Here is a 25,890-nt window from a genome sequence, read left to right on the forward strand (position 1 = left end):
TTTTAAAAAACGTCAAAAAGCAAAAGAATGAAGCTGAATGAATTGATTGTGGCAGTTTTTTTAATATCGACTACAAATTAAAACATCAACGTGTAGTTCATAATGGAAAACAAATAAAGACGAAACATTTTGGAGCCCCTAGAAATCCGTTTGATGTTGCCAAAAAGTTGATAGCTCCAACACCCAGCTTTGTTAGTATCTGGGTTTTTTTTTCTTAATTTGCATTACATTGCATAAATAAAATAAATAGATATTATATGTGAAAAAATTTTGTCTTCATCAAGTCTTCGTGTTTTCAGATCAAGTCTTGGTGTTAGATCTAAATTGGTCACTGGTCACTCTAAGACCAATTTATTAAAAAAGGTCTTAGAATGAGCAATTTAATATTAATATATTGCATTAATAAAATACTGTATATTACATTAATATTTTAATATTTACATGTATGACAATAATTCAGTATTTTCCTGATTTTTATTATATTGATTTCAATCCTCTATTACCGACATCAATAAAATAGAAACAAAGTCAATCTTTTGGTCCCTGAGCTTAATAATTGTTTAATAATTTTTAATTAACACCAATAGTTTATATATTTTATTGCTAAATCACTACTATAATTAGCAGTTATATTATGTATAACCAATGAATAACAGAGATCTATGTTAGCTCCAGATAACTATATACTTAGGTTATGTATTATTTTACAGGAGTCACTTGCAGAAACTAATCTTTTATCGAACTCTGAAATGGAAGTAACATATTCAATTATACATGATGTAGCTCAGATCTATACAAGTAAATTTTTACGAGTCTATTTGATAAAAGGTTGATTTTAAATGAGTTATAATTGTTTTGATGTTGATTTTCTAGACTTTCTCATTTATTTCTTAACTTTCTCATTTATCTTTAGTTATGCAGAATTTAAAACTAAAAAATCCAATTGATTTTAAACTTTTGTAGAAAAAAGTCATTAATCAACAAATTGCATTTAATAAAATAGATCGAGAAAAGTTAAAGGGTATTTTTCATTTGTTGAATAATTATTGACATATTATTTTTATTATCTAATTATCGTGTTATTCAGTAGTGTTTGAAGAATGCAAAAAATGGTTTGACTGTTTGTATATTATTACATATATAGGCATATTATTTTTATATAAAATATTACTATTTAACTATAAACTTTCATTTTTAATTTCTAGTTGAAGTTAAAAAAAAAAGCCAACTAGTTAATGAAAAACAAATTATTGATGATGTGGAGACAAAAAAACACCCATGGATATCTCTTATTGGACAATTACAAGCCACAAGTCAAGAATTTGAGCAATGTAATGAAATTTTAAACAATGTTAAGAATTCAAAGTTTCCAAACCCTGTACTCTTTTTGATCAATAGTAAGAATACATATCAAGTATTAGAAATAGTATTTTTGATTACATAAGTTACGCCACAAAAGCATTAGATGACTTAATGATTGGAAATGAACATGACAACATTAGTGCAAAAGATAGTTTTGTGGAACATGATCCAAGTAAACGTATTCACAATTTAACAACATTACAACAACAATTTTTAATATCATTAGGACCCCATTTATCTAAACTGGCGAGATATCCTAGAGACAACAACATTCCAGTAATTAAACAACAACACTTTACTCCTATATGGTTTAATGAATTTCCTATGCTTGAGTATAGCATTGTAGCTGATTCTGTATTTTGTTTTGTCAGTTCATTATTTTCTCAAATAAATGAAAACAATGTTTGGGTTAATAGTAGTGTAAGGCAATGGAAGAAAATAAAAAGCAGAGGAAAATTAAAAAAGGGAAAATTGAGTCAACATTTTTCATATATCTCATAAAAGAGCTAAGTTAGATTATTGTGCATTTACAAGCCAATCAAGTGGTGTTGATTTTATTTTCAATGAGTCTGCTCAAGAACTGGCAATACGTAAAAACTATGAACAAGAGTTTACTAGAAAAGCAGTCTGAATTTTGATTGATGTGGCCCGCACTTTAGGAAGACAAGGGTTGGCTTTTCGCAGTTACAAAAAAAAAGAAAATGAGTCTCAAGATGGCAACTTTTATCTTAGTTCTTTTACTTTCTAGACACAATGCAATCATAAAAGGATGGCTTAGTGATAAAAATATGCTTACTCACCATGTTACATATCTTGAATGTCAATCCCAAAATGAACTTTTGATTTTCCTGCTGCAGAAACTCGAAAAACCATAATTCAAGAAGTTTCCAAATCAGTTCTATTTTCTTTTGTGGCTGATACCACACCAGATATATCTAACAAAGATCAATTGGCTGTATGTATAATATATATTGTTTCAAACGGCAAAGCTAATGAACGATTGCTTGATGTTATTGAATCAACTACAAAAACTGGATGTGAAATTGCTAAATATATTTATGACTGTCTAGTAAGACATAAAATTAACACTAATAATGTAGTGTTTCAATCGTATGACTTTGCTAGCAATATGAGCGGACATATTAAAGGAGCTTAGCATTGCTTTACTGAATTTGTCGGCCACGCTGTTCCATATATACCATGTCAATCACGCACATTAAATACCTTTCTTGAGCATAGTTGTGATGCTAGAAACTTTTGCAAGTGATGCTAGACCTGTAATTGGAGAATTTTTTCATCCAGTACAAAAAGGTTCAAAGATTTAACAGACCGTATGATAGAAACTGAAAGAAGTTTACAGCTAAGAAAGCTATCGAAAACAAGATGGACTGCTCGAGCAGAAAGTATAAAATATATATTTATTTTTAATCAATAGTTGTAGTCAAATTTACTACTTCAAAATTATATATTTTTATTTTAGTTATTTATGATTGAATGAAATTGCTGCGATGTATAATAATCGTCGAATTGAGGTATTTAAATTCTTCACAAATTATTGTATTGTGACGCATTGAAATCACAAATTACAAATCTTGACGCAACTTGTTACAAATTAATCCATACAGAATAAATAACCTTGAAGAATTCCACTTTCCTAACAGCTTTCTTCAGAACAGTTCTGGCCTAAGTTTTCTTTATAAAGAACTGAGTTTAGATCCATACCAATATTTACTTTAATCTTGTGTCGATTTTTGTTTACTTTTATGTAAACACTTAACTGTATTTGAAAAACTTCACCTACTTTTGAGCAATAGGAAAAACAAAATTATTCAACTCCTTTTAAGCTATGGGATCGTCTTCTAACTTTAAATGACTAAATAAAAAAAAGACTTTTTTATTTTGTCTTAAAAAGACAGCAGAACGTCTTCGACGCTTAAAATAAAATACATAGTTTTAAAAGAAAGAAGAAATTAACAAAAAAGCAAACAAAAGATAAAGAGAATATTGAATAAGAGTTACAAAGCATACAAGGCATATGCAATAATTAAAATAATTTAACTAATGTTAATAGGTTTTTACATTCTGTTGGTTGTATAGTTTCTCATTTTCAAGATTTCGAGTGTTTTGATTAAAAGAACAAAATAATATATCGTTCTTGCAGCTGCACTGAAAAAACATTTACTTCATAGTTTTATTATACTTTAATAGAGTACAAATTTGATTCTGTGTATCTACTGATAAACTTCCTTAAAAATTACTGTCAAGTACATATGTTTTTCCCTATTTACAACAATGTGTGCTGAGAACAAGCCAATGGCTATAGCCATTATAAATGATTTGAGCAAATGGTTGTGAACCTAGTGCCTTAAAAATTAGTTTTTGTCCCATTATTAATGTAGTAACTTGAAGCTGAGTATTGATATAATACCTTGAAGCCTATTTGATGATAAATGACATTTTTTATTAAGTTTTGTAAAGGATGTTTGACACTATCTAAGAATCTTTGGCTATTTATAATATCTTCGACATCCTCAGTTGAAAGCAGTAGAAAGCTTGACGGTGCACATATAGTGTTGTTTAAAAAGAATTCATTTTCAAATGTTTTAAAATTTGTTGTGAATGTTGCATCCCCAATAATTGCATCATCTGTAGTAATATAATCTTTTATTGGTGCTGCAGATACAATGCAATCATTTTTAATATTTAATGCTGAGCTAAATAATTCATTTTTTTTACCTACTCGATGTGAAAACTTTTTTTTTTAACAGTAGGCGTATCAACTGTTTTATATTTATTTTTTGTTACAAAATCATGTGGTTTTTAAGTTTTTATTGGTAATCCTTTTTCTTTTTTTAACGTATTAAAGATAATTCTCCAAACTGTTGTGGTCAGCTTCATCAAATAGTAAAAATCATTTCAAAGTAACATTATACAAACTGTTTAAAAAAAAGAATTTTTTTTAAATTTACCACGGAGCGTTCTATAGTATTCCGTGGCTCCTGTACTCGGCCATTCTTATGGGCTTTTCGATGTCCTATGTATATATTTATACATGTATATGTATATATATATATATGTATATATATATATATATATATATATATATATATATATATATATATATATATATATATATATATATATATATATATATATATATATGTATATATATATATATATATATATATATATATATATATATATATATATATACAGAGATAAATTTGTAAAAAAACACTAATCTAACTTTTTCTTCAACTTGAAGTTTCACCATTGCTGGATCATCAGGATGAGTTACTAAAATCTCAAAAAAAATTCAGTTTATAGAAAAAAATATTTTACAGGAAGTTATAAGTTATTAAAAAAATTTTAATTACTATGTTTTTTTGGTTAGCGGGAAGTTACAGAAAGTAATTATTAAATGAATTTCTTTGGAATGGGGATAGTTTAATTTGTTCATTTGTTTTTATAATTTTTTAAGAGGTTTTTATTTTCGAAATTTCAATATCGGGAATATCGGAAATAAAAAAGCTCATTCCCGGGAATTACCGTTACCGGGAATAAACTTTGAAATATTTTTTTTCTTTCTAAAAATTAGAAATTTTTAATCAAAAAATACAAAAAACAATACAAAGAACTCAAAAATTATGTTTAAATCTACTTTATTAATTTATTTCGGAAATAACATTTAAGAAAGGAAGTAGCATCGATGTTCTTTTCACAAAGACGGTTGCGAACATTGCTCACAAGAATATTTGCTTCCGAAAAACGACGTTCTGCAGCTACTGATGTTGCTTGTATTGTTTTCAGTCCCTCGAAAAGTCTTTCCAGAGTTGGTGAGCGTACTTTTGTCTTCGCATACATCTGCATCTCTATTTTGTAGTCAATGACTTTGCCCGCCTGCTTGTTGGTGACCTCTCTTAAAGCTTTCAAGGCAAGTGTCAGTTGCTCAGCTAAACTTCTTTGAACCTGCTGTGATGTTGATGCTGATGGTTCTTCTTGCTGTTCAGGTTGTTCCACACAATCATCATTTTCAGTTTTGAAGAGTCTTTCCATCAATTTCACTGCAAGTTTACTCATAGCTGCAACAGTCGGTGTAGCAAAGTAATTCGGCCCATTGATGCTGTTGATGTCGTGCAAGTAAAGGATGAGTGTTTGAAGGACGTTATGTCTACGTTTGTTGATTTTCTCTTTAATAGCCAAGAAGATGTCCTGCGAGAGCTGATGATCATGCATTTCTAAATTGTCCAAGAGAATCTTTGATAGTTGTGTTGCAATCGATGAGATTTACTGATTTCTTTGATAAGAATTGAATTGCTAACTTCGCTGGACTCAGAACTTCTACCAGCTCCTCGAATCTTTTTGAGTCGATATCTGCCCATAAGTAGGTTTTGTCAATCTTCCTTTGGTTCAAAGCTTCCTTCACAGATCCAAGTAACTTCAAGAACCTTTTGCAAGCATCATGGAGGCTGCCTGGATGATCGATGAAAGTGGCTCACAATTTTTTCAATTTGATGATCGTTGATTGATAAGCGAAAACCATTTGAAGGGAATCGGCCTCCTCTTCATCGTCTGATTCTGTGTCCTCGCCGGCATCAGGTACATCTTCATAAGGTTTATCTTCATTTCCACACTCAACGAAAAAGACATCATCGTCGTCGACATCCACTGGAGCATCTGCTGACTGTTTCTTTAGATAAAGAACTTTAGTAACACCCAAATGAATTCCATGATCGCTGCACTGGACGTATTCTGATGCGATTGTAGAACCAAATGATACCATAGCGCACGCACCATCACCAGAAATGCCAACAATGTGTTTCTCTGGATCCAAGCCAAATTCCATCAATCTTGCTTCGAACTGTTAATAAAAAAATAAAAAATAAAATTATTAGAAACTTAAAAAAAGAAAAAGATTATAATATCAACTTACTAGTTTTTTGATGTTAAGAGCAGTTGCACTTCCATAAATTGGAATCATGCCCAAATTGATTTCTTTATCAACACCATTTTCAAAATAATAAAGATTAATGTTCAAGAAACGTCGCCCTACAGTAAAAGTCCATTCATCAAGGGTTGTTGAAAAGAAATGTCCTTCAGCTAGATGAGTTTGAATGCACGATTTTATTTTAGCTTTAATGTCTTTATGAAAACCTCGAACAATCTTTGCAACACCAGATCCATTCTTTGGGAAGTTTTTCGTTAGAAACTTCTCATTCACATGCTCTGCTATTATATCTGAGTTGACGATCTGTTCGAAGTTCAATCCATTTAAAAGCAACTTTTTTAGAAATGGTTTCCTCAAACGATGCTCTAGTAAAATCTGTCATCAGCTTTTGCCTCTTTACTGGAGGATTGTCAGTGCTGCTTGTGCTAGGTTACTAGTCGTCGATCCAGATTTCAATGGATCAAGTATCTGATGAACACGCTTTAGATGTTCTATCAAACCCTTCGTTGAACCTCCTGCACAATTGAGAACAGCACTACACTTTCGATTGCCTAAGTCTACGTCACAGCGTGCTTTACTTTGTTGCCCGTTTCCTTTTTGAAATGCTTCCACACAAAAGACATGCTTTTTAAAATTAAAAGATAAGATATGAAGAAAAAAGATGAGAAATAAAAAAATAAAAAAAAGATTTAGAAAAAGAAATAACATAATATGAGGCGTTGCGAACGAAAGGGGCACACCAACCAATTTTCGAAAATCCGTTTTCTTTAACCATTTTTTACTTTAGTCTGTCATTTGCAATATAACACAAGATCAACGTGTCAGAGGCCTCTTTCTGACTGAAAATCAATCAAATTTCAGTCTAGAAACTTCAAACGCGATTTAGGGAGCGTTCAAAATCCATAGCTTAGGGGGAGTGAGGTTTTTTTGGAAATGTTATTATAGGCAGAGGCAGATTTTAGAATAGACCGTATATATATGTATATATATATATATATATATATATATATATATATATATATATATATATATATATGTGTGTGTGTGTGTGTGTATATACCTATACATCTACCCATTTATAATTATATATATAAATAAATATATGCATACATGTACTCCATATATATATATATATATATATATATATATATATATATATATATATATATATATATATATATATATATATATATATATATATATATATATATATATATATATGTGTGTATATATATGTACCCATTTATAATATATACATGTACCCATTTATAATTGTATATATAAATAAATATATGCATACATGTACTCCATATATATATATATATATATATATATATATATATATATATATATATATATATATATATATATATATATATATATATATATAATTTACATATTATGAAAATATATGTATACAACCATTTTATATAAGTATGTATATTAGGGCTGTACCGGATTCAATTTTTTCAAATCCGGCCGGAGCCGGATTTAAACAATGTTTGAAATGGTAAACAATGTTGACCATTTTCAATACCAAGTTACAATTTTATTCTGTTAAACTTCATTTTTTTTATTAAAAGAGAAGGAAAAATTTTCGAACGATATAAATAAAACAATATAACAGAACAACATAACAGAACAAAATAATTGATACACGATTTTTTTCTGTTTACTAAATTAATCTATATGCATAAGACTAAATAGTATTTAGTCTTTGATCAGTTTCGAATTGTACTTAAAAAATATTAGACGAGTTGCATTATGTGGAAGGAGTGAGCTGCGGTGATCATTGAGGACCTCCCCAGCAACACTGAACAAACGTTCTGATGGTACACTTGTCGGCGGTGCACCCAAATAAATGCGAGCTACTGTCGCCAGAGCTGGCAATCTCTGCATATTTTTTCTCCACCACTGTAGTGGATCAGCGAGTCTATTTATTTCTGGTTCTGCCAGATACTGGCTTAGCTGAGTTTCAATGCTTGTTGGCAATTGTTGTTAAGGTGCTGACGTAGATTGAACAATTTCATCAATACATCGCCAAAGTAATGATGATGATGTTGAAGAATTATCCAGCCGGATTTTTCCTGCTGGAACTTCTTCAATTTTGTTAATCTGCTGCTTAGCATGCTCAGATTGACTTTCATCTGGCATCGATACCCTCTGCACTGTAACTTTATTGAATGCAAGCAGAACCGCTGCCATTGCACCTGTCAGTGTAGCCTGTGATGAAAAGAATTTAGTTTTAAATCGTGGATCAACCAACGTCGCCAATGTATAAAGAGGTTTCTCCTCAATGCCTTTAAAACGCTCATCCAATGACTTAAGTAGTGTTGACTTTATAGTCTTTAAACCTGCATCATTGCCTTCATTTTTCAACAGGTTCCGCAGAGCTGTTACAATTGGGATAACCAGTGATATATGTGATGTTTCATAGCTAACTTCACGAGTAGCCTCTTCAAACAGAGCCAGCACACAAGCTACATTCTCGGCCACAGACCATTGATATGCAGTTGGGCAATAAGTTCCATCAACTTCTGAACAGTAGACAGTTAATGCACGACGCTGTTCACATAGTCGGCGCAGCATGTAAAACGTTGAATTCCACCTTGTACTTACGTCTTGTATCAGCTGGTGGTCTGGTAAACAAAGTTCAGCCTGCAGCTCCTTGAACCGACCAGTCGCAGACGAAGAATGCCTAAAATGACTAACTAATTTCTTAGCAATACTTATTATATCTGATACTGCCCGCTGGTTGAGCAAGCCATCGTGTACACATAACTGAATAGTATGTGCAAAGCACCCAAGGCTATGTATTTATGGTAATGCATTAAAATGTTTAAAAAAATTTTAATAATAAAATATCTTATGGGTAAAAAACAATATAAGGAATAATAGTAGGAAATGGAGTTAAGTACTAATTTTTTTCAACAGTTATTTTTGTGACATGTGGTTCTCTCGATGAACAAGAGTCTTTATGCTGAAAAATGAAACTGTAAAGTATTAACTAATAAATGTGTGAAGTATTAGCTCCAATACATAATATACTGTAAGAAGTAGGAGATAAAGTTATAAGTTGTATGCTAAAAGTTGCTAGCACTTACCGAGTCGGGAATATTTTCAATAATGACTTCTGGCTCGTTCTAAGGAGAGATTTATATTCTATCATTTTGCTAAGCCAAAGGATGAGTCGTAAAATATTAGAAAATGTTAAAAAGTGTGGCTTACATTTCCATTTTCTACTTCCAATCTTTTACTGCTTACTAAATTTAATTCTCTGAGTAACTAAAAAATCAAAATAAATATTTTTTTGAAAATGAAAGTAAATAAATACTTGGTAATTTAAAAAAACTTTTTTTACATCTGCCAGTGGTAATCTCTCTTCTGGTAATGTTTTCCAACCTAATTTTATTAGGTGAAAAAGTTTACAAATCTCCTTCTCATTTTCAGGATAGAGATTTCTTAATATGCGGACATCTGGTCTTTCATTATTTTTAATTGCATCAAGAAGAAAAACTTCGTTTAATAAAGGCAGAGTATTTTCTCAAGATAAGCTAAGGTTAGATAAAATTTCGAAGCTTGAAACAGCAATAGCCTAAATATCTGTCCATACAGAAAGAAAACTCGTAGTTTTTTTAGAAAACTCAGGGGCTACCTCGCTTATTGTTAAACCCTCTAATTTTGATCCATTTACAGTTGTTGCGTTACTTGTTGTTGTACTTTTATTGTTGTCATATCTCCTAAGTCTGAAATTTTTACTGAGATTTTCTAAAGTGCCATTCATTAGCATGTTTTTTAGTTTGATATCGCGATGTATGATATTTTTTGGTGGAGATAATCTATTCCTTTGCATGCTTGAGCTATATAGTCAACCCTTTTACTTAATTTGAAATAATCTTTGTCAGTTAGAATATTCATTAAATCTTTTAACGAATGTACAATCACATCATTAAGTTGAACACAGCAAATCTCAAAACAAAGAGCTGTAGGGCGTAAACTAAACCGTAAAACTAAACTAAACTTAGGGCGTAAAACTAAACTAAACATAGAATTGAACAATATTTTATGCTGGAGTTGTCTTAATTGATCAGAAACCGTCCAAACTCGTTTCGTTCAAAATTGGATTTTAAAAACTTTAACTGCTGCAACTTTCTTTTATACAACTGACTTGTACACTTTAGCTGAACTACCTTCGTCAATTAAATCAGAGAAGTTTAGAGACAGTTCAGACAACTCGAAATCTCTCTTTTTTTTTCTAATTCACTGTTTTTAAAAGTAAACGAGCTCATTTTGGTTTCCTGAAAGAAAAGAGAAAGCATTTAAAAGTATTATTATATCTTTGAGTCAAGTATTATAAGTTAAAGTAATAATTAAAAAATTTTATGGGGTGAGTTTTAGAAAATCTTTTTATACTATTAATTATATACACGTTGATTTACATTGTGTTGTTTTGTATTACATTTTTAAAAAGGATGCTGAAATTTTTCAAATAAAGATTTTTTTCTTTTGTTATTTAGTACTTTTTATTAGATAGTCGAAGTTTTTTCCCCCCTTAATTAAGCGCAATATGTCTAAAGAGAACAGCATGCAAGAAGAAAGAAACATAGACGTGGTTTGCATGCTTAGCTACCTAGTGGGCACCCAATGTCAATCTAACATTGGATTTCAGTTTTTATCGACGACATCAAATATCAAAATCTTGAATTGAATTGATGTCAGACGTTCGACGTTAGTTATTCCATGTTATTTTGATGTCAGTCTTTAATCGGTTACTCGCATTTTGAAAATATGAAAATTCCCCCCAATATGAAAATTCAACTCATAATATTGGTCCTCATCATATTGACTTTTCCCAAGGTAATTATCCAGGTTATCAGTTAAAGAGAAGTAAATGATTTAGTTTACTTCATGTAATAATGATGTATTACAACCATTATTATTTCCATAAGTTGACCAGATAATAGAAGATTTATTGGTCTATAAAGCAATCTTTTTTTAATTTGTTGTTTACATTTCTGATGTCATACAAAGTGGTGATGATCTTCAACATGAAAGGGACCAACCGCAATATTAAGAAAAAGTGTGACACAGTAACAGAAAAACGAAGCATGTAAAAATTAAATCTTCTCAAACTTATTGTAGGTAAAAAAAAAATTGTTTTTATGAATGATAGAACTGAATGTGAAAAAAGTTAAACCAAATTACTAATATTCAATTTATTTTATTAAATTATAAAACTGTTTTGAAAAATCTATCGTATGAGAATCGCAGCATAGTCAAATTTTATAATCTGCTTTATAGTTTGTTACAATGGTAATATTCTTTTTTACGATAATCAAAGTTATTAAAACCGTTATTTATGTCATAACAGAGGTATAAAAACCTTTTGAAAAACAAACTACTTTTTCAAAACCTTTGTTTTTCAAGAATATATTTTGAAAAACACGGGTTTTTGAATGGTAAAATTTTGTAAAAGCATAACTACTTTAATGTACAAAATTTGATGGAAAAATCAAATTTTTCAAAAATCAAACCAATCAGATTGCGCCTATTCTGTATAAGGTTTCAAAATATGCAGCCCGCTTCATATAAACAGTCCCTTAGTTGCGATTCTGTAAAATACACTTTTTATTTTTAACTAAACGCGTTCCTTACATTGGAAGTCTTAACATCTGTCACGGAGAAAACTGTCCGCGGAGTAATTTGTCCGATCGGACATTTTACTCCGGAGTAGAACGTCCTAGTTTGTCCTATCCGTCCGTCTAGGACAATTTACTCCGGAGCAAACTGTCCTACGTTGGAGTAAACTGTCCTACTTTTTTGCGGATTATTTTTATTCGGACCACTCGAGCGATGTGTTTTAGCGTTTGTTTAAACGATGGTTTGAGAACTCGCGCATTATTCTGCGGCATAAAGAAAACTTTAGCACTTTATATACTAAGCATAATATTATTATAATTAACATAGTAATATTATGCGTCATGTTACTCATACAAATAAACCTGAAGCTTGATAGTCACAAGGTTATTTTTTACCGGTTTAAAAGTTTAAAAAAATTAAAAAAATGTTAACACTGACATGTTTAAATCTTTATATTTCGTTTAAGGTTTAAGTTAAAAACAGTAAAAAATAAAAATTATGTTTTTTATGTTATCTTGTTTGAAATTTATTCTAGATTCAGAATCAGAGCCGTAACCACAAATTTGATATTAGGGGGCCCTAGGGTTCTTTTAAAGGAGGAAGGGGATAAAAAATTTGTTAAAATTATTTTATGTATATGTTTTTCCCTTATAATTATAATTTAAAAAATTTTTGGAGGGGCCAGGGCTCTTCCGATGGTTACGGCTCTGAGAATATATATACATTTATATTATTAGAATGTATATATTCAATATTATAAGAATAATTGATTTTTTTTAAAGTGAAGTTTTTTCAGCTCCTATAGCAACGCCAATAGCAATGGCGATTTCCTGACTCTTAGTAAACTAATTTTTTTATTTAGTACATAATTGTTTCTGCAACCTTTATATCAATTTATTTAGTACCTAATTAACTTTTGCCACATATATTACTAATATATATATATATATATATATATATATATATATATATATATATATATATATATATATATATATATATATATATATATATATATATATATTTTAAATGTGTTTTAAACAGAATTCTTTTTTTTGACCTTGTGCAAAACATAAAATTAAAAATGAAAACTTGAAATTTTCATGGTGTACTCTTCTACAATTACTTGATGGACTGTAGCAGAATCACAGTAAACTCATGATAATGCTTTAAGTTTTGAACAATTATCTTAAATAAAAAATGGATTTTTTATTTTTGTTCTTCTTTTTCATCATTCACTTAATCCATTTTATTTAATTAACTAAAGTAAGTTTTTTTAAAAATTGCATATACCAAACTGGTTGACTTTGTCAACCAAATTATATATTTTGACAAGAAAAACTTAATGTAGGTTATTTACGAAAAGTTTAAGTAAATACCAGCTAATAACATTAATGATACAAATAGCAATGATAAAAATAAAACAACCAACTGAAACAATTACAAGAATGATAAGATAATTTTATAATTAAAAAAAAAAAATCAGTATTTATACAGTACAACATACATATTATAGTAGAGTAAATAAATGTAAATAAATAATGGTACAAAACAGTAATAAGTTATTATCTAACTACAGTTAAATCATACTTTGCAATGTTACCTGAAAATAAAACTAATCCAAACTTTATTGAGTTGAATTCAATTTTTCCTTAACTGTTGGTGAATGATTAATAAAGTAAACTTAAATTCATAGAAGTTTACTAAATTAAAACCATATTTCAACAGTAGACAAACTAAAATAAAATAATGGCAAAGTTAAAATCAATGAAATAAAGGAATAAAAAAGAATCATTTTTTTTAAATATAACTAATAATAAAAATAAATCAAAAACTTTGAAAAAAGTCTTTGAAACCTTATAACAAAAAACTTCTTCAAACTCCAATCATAAATAAATAAATAATAAATCCAAATAAACAAATAAAGCTCCAGCATAAATAAAATTATAGACAAAATAAGGACAGTTATAAGACAAAATAAATATAAAGAAGAAGAAGAGCAATAACACTTTAAACTAACGTTACTCTTTAAGCTAGAACTACTTTTTAACCTAATGCTACATTTTAAGTTAATACTACTCTTAATCTTTCTTACTATAATAAAATGTCTTCATAATTACTTTTATTTATGCTATTATTTATACTTTTTATATCCAGAAGTTAATTGCAATAATCGCACAAAAAATCATCAAAGCTGCTTTCCGAAATGTTGATCAAACAGTTCAAGTAATATAACTTATTGCATTTCAAACATTTAATCATTTTGCCTTCAGCAGGCATCCGACAAGAACAGTAAAGTAACAAACCAGTAAATGCTTTATACCTTTCCTCAATTATTTTATTTATAAAATGTTGGTTGCTTTCAGGTCTTGTGTTAAAATCAATTAACAATGATTGAGAAGATTCTCCTGCAACTTCTAATTCTATAGAAAGTATGGGCTTCCTTACGAACATTAATTCAAAGGGGCGGTATTTTGTAGACTCTTGCCTTGATGTATTGTATGCAAAAGTACAAGCATCCAAATGAGTATCCCATGTAATATGGCGATCATTGCAAAATTTTTCAAGCATTAACTGGATGGTTTGATTGAACCGCTCATCTAAACCATCATTGCAAAATTTTTCAAGCATTAACTGGATGGTTTGATTGAACCGCTCATCTAAACCATTAGCCTAAAACACAAGATGATTAAATCCAAGATTATAAAACTAGAAAGCTCTTATGCACAAACTGAATTCAAATTTTTAAACTTGTGGATGATAGGCTGTGGTAAAATGATATTTCACATTTAACAAAGTCGTTAGTTTCTTGTTTATTTGGTTGTAAAACTCTGTGCCTTGGTCAGAGGTAAGAACTTTTGGTATACCCATTTGCATGAACAACTGAAATATTCAAAAAAAATTTATATCTTTAAAAATATTATTTAAATGCAATCAGATAATATTATTTAAATTTACCTTATACAACTCTATTGCAACACCACTTGCTAATTTTGATTTTAGGGGAAACGCTGCTACCCACTTTGTGCAATAATCAGAGATAGTAAGAATACATTTATTTATACTAAATCAATTCCAATATGAAACCATGGTGACTGTACTTTAATAGGATGAAGCTCTGGACTAGTTTTTTCGAAATTTTGCATATTTGTGTGCTGACACTGTTCGCAGCTTTTAACCTATGTTATGTGTAACTTGCAAATTACAAACTCTAGCATATGGTATATATTAATGTTCTGATATCACAAGACTTAAATTTAGAATTATTTAAGAACATACTTTAAAAAAATTTCACATAATACAATATATAATATATGTATATATTATACATTATCGCATTATAAAAAAATAGATACACATTGGTTACAGATATAATAGCAATACTAAAATATGTATCAGGTAGTCATTATACTTATATTCTATAAAAGTGTTATTATTTGTAAAATAGATTAACATTTTGAACAACATAAAATTTTGAGAACTTGTTTCAAATCTTCTGTCATTCAATTATTAAAACTTTCTTTATATTTTAAAACATAACATGGTATTATATATATATATATATATATATATATATATATATATATATATATATATATATATATATATATATATATATATATATATATGTATATATATATATATAAATGCCATAATAATATTGATAACAACGATGTAATATACATACAGCATAAACTACATCTTTGAAAATTCCTGGCCAGTAAAAACGTTCTGACACCTTGTAAAAAGTTTGTGTTCTACCAAGGTGACCAGCAGTAGGTTCGCTATGACAAAAATTAACAATTTGTTTTCTTTGCTCATTGCTAAAAACCACTTCCAACCATATGTCATTCTTTGTCTTGTGATGCAGTTTATCATCCTCCTCCTAAACCTGTAAAGTATAAATAATTATTTATGTATTATTGGAACTGCTTCCAATAATACATAAATAAACTTTTTGTGCTATAATTTTTTTAAATATCCTTGTAAGTATTATTAAATGGGAGCAAATTATATGATAATTATATATTCTATTTGACAAATAGAATATAAAATTATCATATATTCATTTGTCATATCGACTATATTTGTAACTTTCTTAACAGTGTATAAAAGTATATATCATATTGTAACTATGTTACTAGTAACATAGATACAAAATGATATAATCTATGTATGTTTATAATCTATACCTGCTTGTCGAATAGCCCGCATTTCATTCGGTGTGCAGTCATAGCGATAAACAGATGTAAATATATAGTTACTAACATCAGCAAGCATTCTTTCTTCAGCATTATTCGGTTCATCCATTTTTAAAATTAATTTTTGAAATGATGGTACAAAATCAGCCGCAATTCTTAAAATTACACTATTCTCTAGGTCGGACAACTTACTCCAAACTAGGACGTTCTACTCCGGAGTAAAATGTCCGATCGGACAGTTTACTTCAACGGACAGTTTTCTCCGTGACACATCAATAACAACAAACTTACAAGTATCATACGCGATATACAAGTTAGTATCGTTTAATCTTAAATGATCGTTTGAATCGATAAAGTTTTATGTAAAAATGTTTAATAATTTATAAATCTATGTTAATTTTATGAAGAAATGTTAAGATTTATGTAAAAATCCTAGTAGAAATATTTACTAATTTAAAAATCTATGTTAAAGATTTTTCGGTTTTGGCTTTATTTTTTAGAATTAATATTTTTTTTTATTATTAGTTTAAAAGATTGGAGCATCAATAAAGCTTAAGGTTCATAACTATTTTTTAAATTGCAGTTTATATTGCATCTTCGCAGTTAAAGAAAAAGATGATTTTTATGTTTTATGCAAAAACCTTGGGCCAGGGTTCATGGCACTCAGGGAACACCTGGAAAACCAGGGAAAAGTTTTTAAAATTTAGAAAATCAGGGAATACCTGGAAAAGTCAGGGAATTTTTCTTGAAAGTCTTTAAAATCAGGGAAAACTCATGGAATATTTTTTATTTTGATATTTAGATTGAAGTTACTTTGCAGTATCCAGTTTTTGAATCTTTTTTAATATTGAAAGTTGCTCACTACAGTGGTTTTATAACATTTGTAATATATAGTAGCTATATGTTTAGATAAATGGATTACTGTAGTAACTATATGTTTTGGAAACAAGGATTCAGTTGTGAAAGTAATATATCCTTCAAAATAAACAAGGAAAAATATATACTTTCCACCGCACAAACTCAGGGTAAAAATACTTAAAAATATTGAAAATCAGGGAATTATCAGGGAGAACTCAGGGAAAGTGGATTTTCAAAACTGCCATGAACCCTGTGGGCTTTGTTTGTGTTTTTCGTTGTTTATTTATTTATTCAAATGTTTTTTCTTTTTTTAAAAAAAATATTTTCTCTTTTAAAAAGTGAATTAATTTTATTATTTGTTTTCAAATAATATTTGTTAAAAGACTTGTTTCAGTTTTTTATCGAGCTTATTAATTTTTCGGTATTGTTTTTTAAGTTATTTAATCATTCATAAAATACTTGTGGTATCAGTCAGTGACAGCTCTTCAGTTATTTACATTATATTAAGTTATATTAGGCTTATATAAAAAATTATATAAAGAAATATTTTTCTTATAAAACATTTCTTTATATAATTTCTATTATAATACCGTAAAATGAGGTGACTTTGGCCAAATTTAAAATCTTTTTTTTTTCAAAACTTAAATATAAATGATTAATATGTTGATATAAATTGCATTAGATGTGCATGATGCCAAAGAAATAAATAATTAAAATAAAAAAGAAAAAAATTATATCTTTGATTTCAAAGGTGAGTCAAAGTCACCCCTATACTGGTGGTGACTTTGGCTACCTAAAAGGAAATTATAATTATTGATTAAAATTATTTATCATTCGATAGTTTACATATTCACAGATACATGGATATTAGGTGATATTTTGTTAAGGCAAAAAAATATTAAAAACAACAGCTTGAAACTAACTTGCAAATTTATTTAAGATATAAATCACAAAGAAATCTTATTAATATTTAAAACTCAAAAAACTATGCATCAATCATCAAACTATCAGTGCTAGATTGCTAAGAGTGGATACCTTGTTTTTTTTTACAACAGTCATTTTTGTTCTTGACTTATTTGTATTTATAGCTGCTTGCATATTAACTACATCAATTGATGATACACTTTATGTCGCTTTTTATTAGGGGGTATATGATCATCACCTCTAGCTTCAACTAAATGTTGTATGAAAGAATCACTGACAAGAGAACCGATTTCTACTGTGACATCTTTATTTGTAAATGTTCTTTTTGGAAGTCTATCTAACACCTGTTTTCGATCAAGTGGATATAATCCAGTTTTTCTGAAGCCTGCCTTCATACTTTCACAACCAGTTTCTTTAGTTTTTTTTATGAGACATTTAAGCAATGCTGGAAACTGGTCTTTTGGAAAGGAAGGAGCTTTACGTCCTTTGCCACTTTCCTTCCAAGTTGTTAATATTTTTCTTCACTGAGCTTTCATTGGTCGAAAATATGCAACATCCAACGGCTGCATTAAATGCGTGGAATTAGGAGGATGTGCAATAAACTTGATATTGTTTTCTTCACACAAAGACAGTACATATGTATTTATATGTGACGACAAATTGTCTCCAATTAGAATATGTTTTCCAGAAGTTTTTTTTAGTTCAGGTAACAATAAAGATTCAAACCAATCTGTAAAACAACTGGAGTCAAACCATCCACTCTTTGAGCGGTTATAACGTGCTCCTTTTGGTCCATTTTCTGTCCAAGTTGTCCACATCGAATCTGCTTTATATACAATATATGGAGAAAGGATATGCCCTTCTGCATTACCACAATACATCAAAGATGTAGCAGACTTAGTTGAATTAATTATCCTCTCAGGATATTTTGATCCTCGCTTTGTTATTACTAGTTTATTACCAGGGTCATCGGTTAAATTAGTTTCATCGTAATTCCAAATGTTTGATGGAGGAACCCCTGCCAGTTCAGGAGTGATGTTATCAAAAAAGTTATTAATAATAACAGTACCTACTTCTGCCCTCTTTCTTTTAATGTTACTTGCAAATCTAACACTTAACTGTTTATTTCTCTTGAGGAATGATTTTACCCATTCAACACCAGGCATATTTCCTGCAAATTGCCTTAAAAACATTCCTTTACGGTCTGCATAAGACTTCACAATACTTCGTAAATCATAACAGTCAACTGGAAATCCAAAAGAAGACATAGTTATAACATAGTTTGCAAAAATTTCTTCTTCAATTTCACTAAATATTGTGCAACCGCCTGAATTTTTATTATGTATACCTTTCAGTTTATTCTTTATTGTTGATAAAGGAATTTTAAAGGTCAAGCAAGCATCTGTTTGTGTTATATTACCACTTCTAATTTCTTTTAAACATTTGGTTAATGTTTCCTGGGTGTATGGAATATAATCACGACTCCCAGCAACACGTTTATATGTTCTTGGCATGGTTTCTTTGATATAAATATGATTATTAATTACTATTTTGTCCTAAAAACAAAAATTAAAAATTGAACAAATAAAAATATATCTATGTCAACATTTTCTGAAAAATAAATCAAAAATACAATATTGAAAATCAACTAATTACATTTTTTTTCACTTAGGGTAAAGTCACCCCAAGTTGTGGCCAAAGCCACCCCATAAACTTTACTTAAAGTTAATTTTAATTAGAAGAGTTATAAATTTGGCAAATATTGTACAAAACTCATCCTATTAAAATTTACTATTAGTTATAACAACCCACTCAAATATTAACAGCAGTTTCAGCCAACTCACAATTTTGCAGCATATAAATTTAACAATTCTTATAGACTCTAATAAACAAAGAAAAAATTATATCAATAGTTCCGAAAACTACAATTAATCTAAGTAATAAATAAACAGAATAACTTTACTTTTGTGATAAACCTAAATTTGGAAGTAGTCGCAGAAGTACAAAGTAGTTTTTAAAAGTTAAAACTATTTTTTATAAATTAGCCAAAGTCACCTACCAGGCCCAAGTTACCTCATTTTACGGTATTTCTTAATAAATGTTACTTCTTACAGTAACAGCAAAGTAAATTATTTATTTTTTCATGAAAAAACAAAAACTTATTTCTTAAAATTTGTGTTTAATTTGTATATTTTCTAAATTAAGAACAATTGTATTTTTTTTATGGAATGAATGAATGAATTTAATTTAAAAATTTTATTTTATAAATAAAACACTGCATTGCTATATTTAATAGTGTTAAATGACAATTTTTGCCTCATTTATCCAAGTCTTTGCGCATTATATGTTTGAAATGTTACTGTGTTCACATCGAATATGTTTCATGTGTTCATGAAGTTTTTACGCGGGGAACATTTTAATTTATACCCAGTTCACACTAAATTCTGTTTTAAATAAACATGTTTTAATGTAAACATAGTTTTATAATAAACATGTTTTCAGTTTTCTTGCGTTCAGATTGAACGTTCTTTAGTATTTATATTAACGTTCGAAAATGGCGCTCTCAAAGAAAAACTTGATCTCGAAGTTACGAGTATTATTGTACATATCAAGGAAAAAAAGAAGACTGCAATTGCAGCACATACTGATAAACTGTATTACTGCTTATAATTTTGCGGTTTACAGAAAAATTTGGACTAAACCTCGCAGTCAAAGCTTTTGGTACGAAACAATGGTAAACTGTTGGAACGAAGATGATTGGATAAAAAACATAAGAATGTCTAAAGCAGCCTTTAATTATCTGTGCAAGGAAGTTTCACCTTTTATGCCTATACAAGGCACTAACTTTCGTAAATCTTTGCCTTTAGAAATGAAGTTAGCTGTGACACTTTACTTTTTAAGTGGATCTGCAGATTACCGAACAATAGCCAATTTATTTGGCTTAGGAAAATCAACTGTTTGTACAATAGTTCACAGAATTTGTAAACATTTTGTTGATAACTTAATGAAGATATCCCTTATATAAAGAGTGTCTGGCTAGAACCTTTTTACCTACAAACTTATCTAAAATAATTGATAATATTGAAATTGGTCCTCTTATCCTTGGTGATTCAGCATATCCCCTTAAAAATTGGTTTATGAAACCTTACTCAGATCGTGGAAATCTTAGTATAGAAGAAGCAAAGTTTAACGTTTCTCTTAGTAAATGTCGTGTGGTGGTGGAGAATGGATTTGGAAGATTAAAAGGTCGATTTCAATGTCTTTTAAAGAGATTAGATACAACAGTTGAACACACAGTCAATATTGTTACAACATGTTGTATACTACATAACTTCTGTACTTTGACAAAGCAAAAGTATTTAAATGAATGGATTGAACAAACAGAAATTGACTTAGTAAACCCTATATTAAACCACAGTTGCATTGAACTTGACAATAAAGCTGAGTTTATTAGAAATTCCATAAAAAAACATTATTTTACAACTGTTTAGTTGTAAATGATTTTTTTCAAACAATGTTGTAAAAGGCATGGTTTATTTTATTTTGAGAAAAAAATAACAAAACAAAGAAATTGCTTCACATTTTTTTAATCATAATTAAAAACTCTATCTCAGTCCCACTTTTAAGACGTTTAACATCCTTATCATTTCGGATAAGTACATTTGGTAACTTGGTAATCAATAAAGATGCATTATCTTGAACTGAAAATTCCTCTTTTATTGTGCAAGTAAGTTTTTCTAGTGTCAAATCTGCCAATGAAAGTTCTATTTCAATAAAATATAAATCTTCAACTTGACGAACTTTTAATATAACACATGATTCTTCTTGTTTGTGGTTTTCTAAAATACTTTCTAAAATTTTATGATCAATATCAGCCTGAGAGGTCATAAATTTATTAACAGTGGCATTTAATTGTTCAAACATTACCTCACTTCTTGATTTTTTCTTTTTGGATTTTTTAAAGTAAAAACTATTATCTTTTTTTACCAACTCTTCAGATTTAGAACTTGACGGAGTAGTTTCAATGTCTATATGTTCACAGTTTACTAACTCATTAACACAATTATTAAAATTATTCACTTCTGCAGTTTTTTCAATAATAACATTCATGCCTGAGGAACTTTTCAAAAAAGTTGGTAATGTGGTTGGTTTGTCACTAAGAACCTTATCAATTTCATCAAAGCAGGATGGTTTTTTGGAAGGACCAGTCCCACTTGTATTTCGTTTATTATCAATATAATTGCGATATGCACTTGTCAATGTGTGAATTCTTGTTTTACACATCTCTTTATCTCTGTCTTCATATCCAGAAGCTTGCAAGAATAGCAAAATTTCCTCCCAAATTTTTCCTTTTCTAAAATCCAAAAAATATGAAGTTATATATATATATATATATATATATATATATATATATATATATATATATATATATATATATATATATATATATATATATATATATATTGTGCTAACTATCAAAGAGAAATAAATATCTTGTTGTAAAAAGTACAATTTATAAACATTCATTTCCTTGTTTATTCAATATTAATGTAATTCGTAATCACTTCTTGTCTATTTGTGATTTATTTAAACTATTTAGTAACGAGTGGTTTGATTTTATTTAACAAGTTATTTCAATTTGATCCAACTTAACTGAAAAAAACAAAACAAAACCTTGTGCATGACTTCAACTTTTCTTGGATATTATCTTCTGACCATTTACTAATTAGTATTTTTGTTTCCTCATCATCCCAATGTCTAGCTCTCTTTCTAGATTTAACTTTTTCTTCAGCAACAGCTTTTTCCTCCGCCATTTAAAAACAGTTCAGGGTAATAAAACGCAATTAAAACAACCTCGCGACGTTGTTTTATTAAAACAACTTTTAACGTTGCGTGTTTTAATTAAAACCAATTTTAAATTTGATGAGAATAGTAAAATGTAAAACGCGTTTAAAATACGACAATTAAAACGTGTTTTATCGTCAGTATGAACGGGGTATTAGTTAATTTATTACCGTAAGTTTTACCGTAATTTAGTACCGTAAGTTTTATTAGGTTATATAAAGATTTGTGTTATGCGGCTGTACGAAGAATACGTGATAAATACCAAATTGCCGATGCTCCTTAGTATGTCACGTATTGTTTCAACAGCCATCATGATGACATTTAATTTTAACTTTAGAGAAACAAGTGTAATTTTTTTAGTTGATTAAGGGAAACCCGGTGTCAACATTTGCTAACATTGGTCATCAAAACGAAATGATTAAGTTACCTTAAGTAATTGATTTTTCCATTTTGGCAGTATGGAGTTATACCACTATTTAGTATTTTAAATTCTATATTTTTTGATATACCACACAAATTTAATAAATCAGTTATTAATGAGTTTTTTAAGAATTTTTTATTTCAACGATAAGGCAAAAACGTATTCAATATCTCAAAGAGATGTTTTTAGACATTTTTCTAGTATATCGACGATATTAAACTCTTCATTATTTCATTAAATTTTTTTTATGATTTAATCTAATTTAATCTAATCAAATAGCAATAGTAAAAACAATAGCAAAAATAGAAACATTTAAAATAATATAGATTATTTTAAACTTTTGCTATTAGTTTTGATTAGATTTATTTTTAATTGTGTTTAAATTATCTTATTTTAAGTGATCATTGTTTTAGCAAAGATATTATTTTTTTAAAAACTAAAAAACAAACTTTTGCAATGAAAAAATGTTTTCCTAATTCTTATCGTTGCTCCTTTTTATAAGTTAAATGTTAAGGTGGTACCTTAACATGGTAAAAGCAACTTTTTTTACAAAAAATTGAAAACTATCAATAGACTCTAAATTTTTTAGTGATAACGTCGTTATTTTTGCGCAGAATTAGTGTTATTTTACCCCCATAACTGCCTATTCTCTTAGCTAATATAACTCAAAAATTGTCAAAAATGTTTAAAAATTTGAACATGAATCCTTTAATGTATTTAAAATATTGTCTGTGAAATAATTTTTTTTTAAGCATATTTAATTTTACTAGGTTGAAATTCAAACTTTAAGATATAAAAAATAAGGGGAGTTTGGGACCAAAACATGATAAAAATGAGTTTAAAAAAAAAATTAAAAAATTTTGCTTTATAGACAACATTCATCCTAGAAAATATGTTCATCTTTAAAACTGCAAAATTTCAGCCCATTTTCTATAAAAAGTTATTTTTTCTCAGAAATTAAGGTCGAAGACCACTAATAAAAAAAAATCCCTTCAAAAACTACATTTTAGAAATATTTTTATATAAGTTGATTAAAATTTACATTTTAATGACAAATTTTTTTTTTTTTTTTGATTATTAAATGGCTTGAGAAATTTGGTCCCAAAAACCCCAAAATAGGGTTATTTTCGTTGCGGTCAATATCTCAAAAACTATGTATGGATTCAACTTGAAATTTTTTAGACTTGCTTTTAATATAATGAAAAAGATCCTGTACCAAAACAAAAGAAAAACATTAAACAGTTTTTTTTTTAAATAAAAAGAACACTTCGAAAACAAAAAAGGGGCATTTTTGACCATATTTGGACTTTAATATCTTTTTACCGAGTTATCATAATGCAATAAAAGTGGTAGGGGACATCCATAATAACTAAAGGAACAACTCCTGAAGATTTTATGAAAATTGGTTTAGAGAATCAAGAGATAATTAGCGCAAAGTCGTGAATTTTAAAAAACTGAGAAAAACACATTTAAACAAAAAAAAACATTAAACACTTCAAATAAAAATATAAAAACACAAAAAAAAACCTATTGACAAATATTATCTTATTATAAACGTGTTGTGGAGTAAAACTAACGCAAAATTAAAATAAAATATGTTTATAAAAAGAGATAATATTAATAAACAATACTATTATTAAAGTAGTATTTCAGTTTAAAAAAAAAAGTTTTTCTTTTGATTTGCGATTTAGTTTCAATTTTAACTCTTATCAACTTAATTAAATATTTGTTTATAGTAAATAAGTAAAAAGTAAATATAGACTAAAATTCTCCTGCACCATAACATAAACTCTCTTCTTCCTTATCTTTGCCCAAAAACTCCTTACGAATACTTCGTAACTGCTTTCGCCTGCTTTTTTCCTTTTCATTACATTTTTTTTTCCATATTTTTAACTCTTTTCAAATCAGATGATGCCAAAAAACTTGAAGAACAATACCCTGGTTTTAAAAAAAGTTTTTCAAAAACTCTATTAATACCATTAAGTCCATCATTAAAATTAATGATTGCAGAACAGCAACCTAAATTTAATACATCAATTCCAACAAAAACATCTTTTGGACAATGTTTCCAAACTAAAGCATTTAAAGACTTGTTGTTATTTTGTGTTGATCCATTCACCTTTTTTAACTGTCTGTCCTGGATAGGGATTAGCTGCAAGTATGGCTGGATACGAGGAAGAATCACCATCACCCATGTATCGAACATATCTTAATTTTCTTGCCTCAATAGAGGACTGAAAACATTCACCAATACCCATTGCAAGTAGACGTGGTCGAAAACCAGTTGCATTTGATAATAGTTCTAATAAAACTAAAAAACGGCGTGTATCTTGTTTAATTGAATCTCATTCATCCAATGAATTATTTTTTGCTGCTAATAAAAAATTTAGAGATAAATCTGTTGTTATTGCTGCCAAGAATGTTTTAAATATATCAAATACAGATAAAGCAACTAAATATTCAGCAGATGAAGCACTGGCTTTAATAATTGATGCAAGTCTGACAAAAGCTTCCTATCAATTGATTAGAAGCGGAGCCTTGGAGAAAGAATATAACATCTACCCCGCTTACAATGATGTCAGAGATGCAAAATTGAAATGTTATCCTGCAAACAAAACAGTGGAGGACTATTCAGCTTCAGTTCCTTTAAAAGATTTAATGACTCATACTTTGCAAAGAATCTGTGCAGT

General features: G+C 28.6%; 2 protein-coding genes across 2 annotated transcripts; both read right to left on the reverse strand.

The window, feature by feature from the left end:
- Nucleotides 1-18,455: 18,455 nt before the first annotated feature.
- Nucleotides 18,456-19,448, reverse strand: LOC136090390 (uncharacterized). The gene has a single exon (XM_065817000.1). The coding sequence runs from the start codon at nucleotides 19,446-19,448 to the stop codon at nucleotides 18,456-18,458; it is 993 nt and encodes a 330-aa protein (XP_065673072.1).
- A 2,057-nt stretch (nucleotides 19,449-21,505) lies between these two features.
- Nucleotides 21,506-22,926, reverse strand: LOC136089511 (uncharacterized). The gene is made up of 2 exons (XM_065815554.1): nucleotides 22,609-22,926; nucleotides 21,506-22,288 (listed from the first exon to the last, which is right to left on the reverse strand). The coding sequence occupies exons 1-2, from the start codon at nucleotides 22,746-22,748 to the stop codon at nucleotides 21,511-21,513; spliced, it is 918 nt and encodes a 305-aa protein (XP_065671626.1). The 5' UTR covers nucleotides 22,749-22,926; the 3' UTR covers nucleotides 21,506-21,510.
- Between the last annotated feature and the right edge of the window lie 2,964 nt (nucleotides 22,927-25,890).

Source organism: Hydra vulgaris, chromosome 13 (genome assembly GCF_038396675.1).
Source record: "Hydra vulgaris chromosome 13, alternate assembly HydraT2T_AEP".
NCBI lineage: Eukaryota > Metazoa > Cnidaria > Hydrozoa > Anthoathecata > Hydridae > Hydra > Hydra vulgaris.

Coding starts and splice junctions, on each gene's coding strand:
- LOC136089511 (XM_065815554.1), bottom strand. CDS start 22,748: ATGGCGGAGGAAAAAGCTGTTGCTGAAGAAAAAGTTAAATCTAGAAAG. Junction 22,289..22,608: donor AAGTTGAAGTCATGCACAAG/GTTTTGTTTTGT, acceptor TTTGGATTTTAG/AAAAGGAAAAATTTGGGAGG.
- LOC136090390 (XM_065817000.1), bottom strand. CDS start 19,448: ATGCCAAGAACATATAAACGTGTTGCTGGGAGTCGTGATTATATTCCA.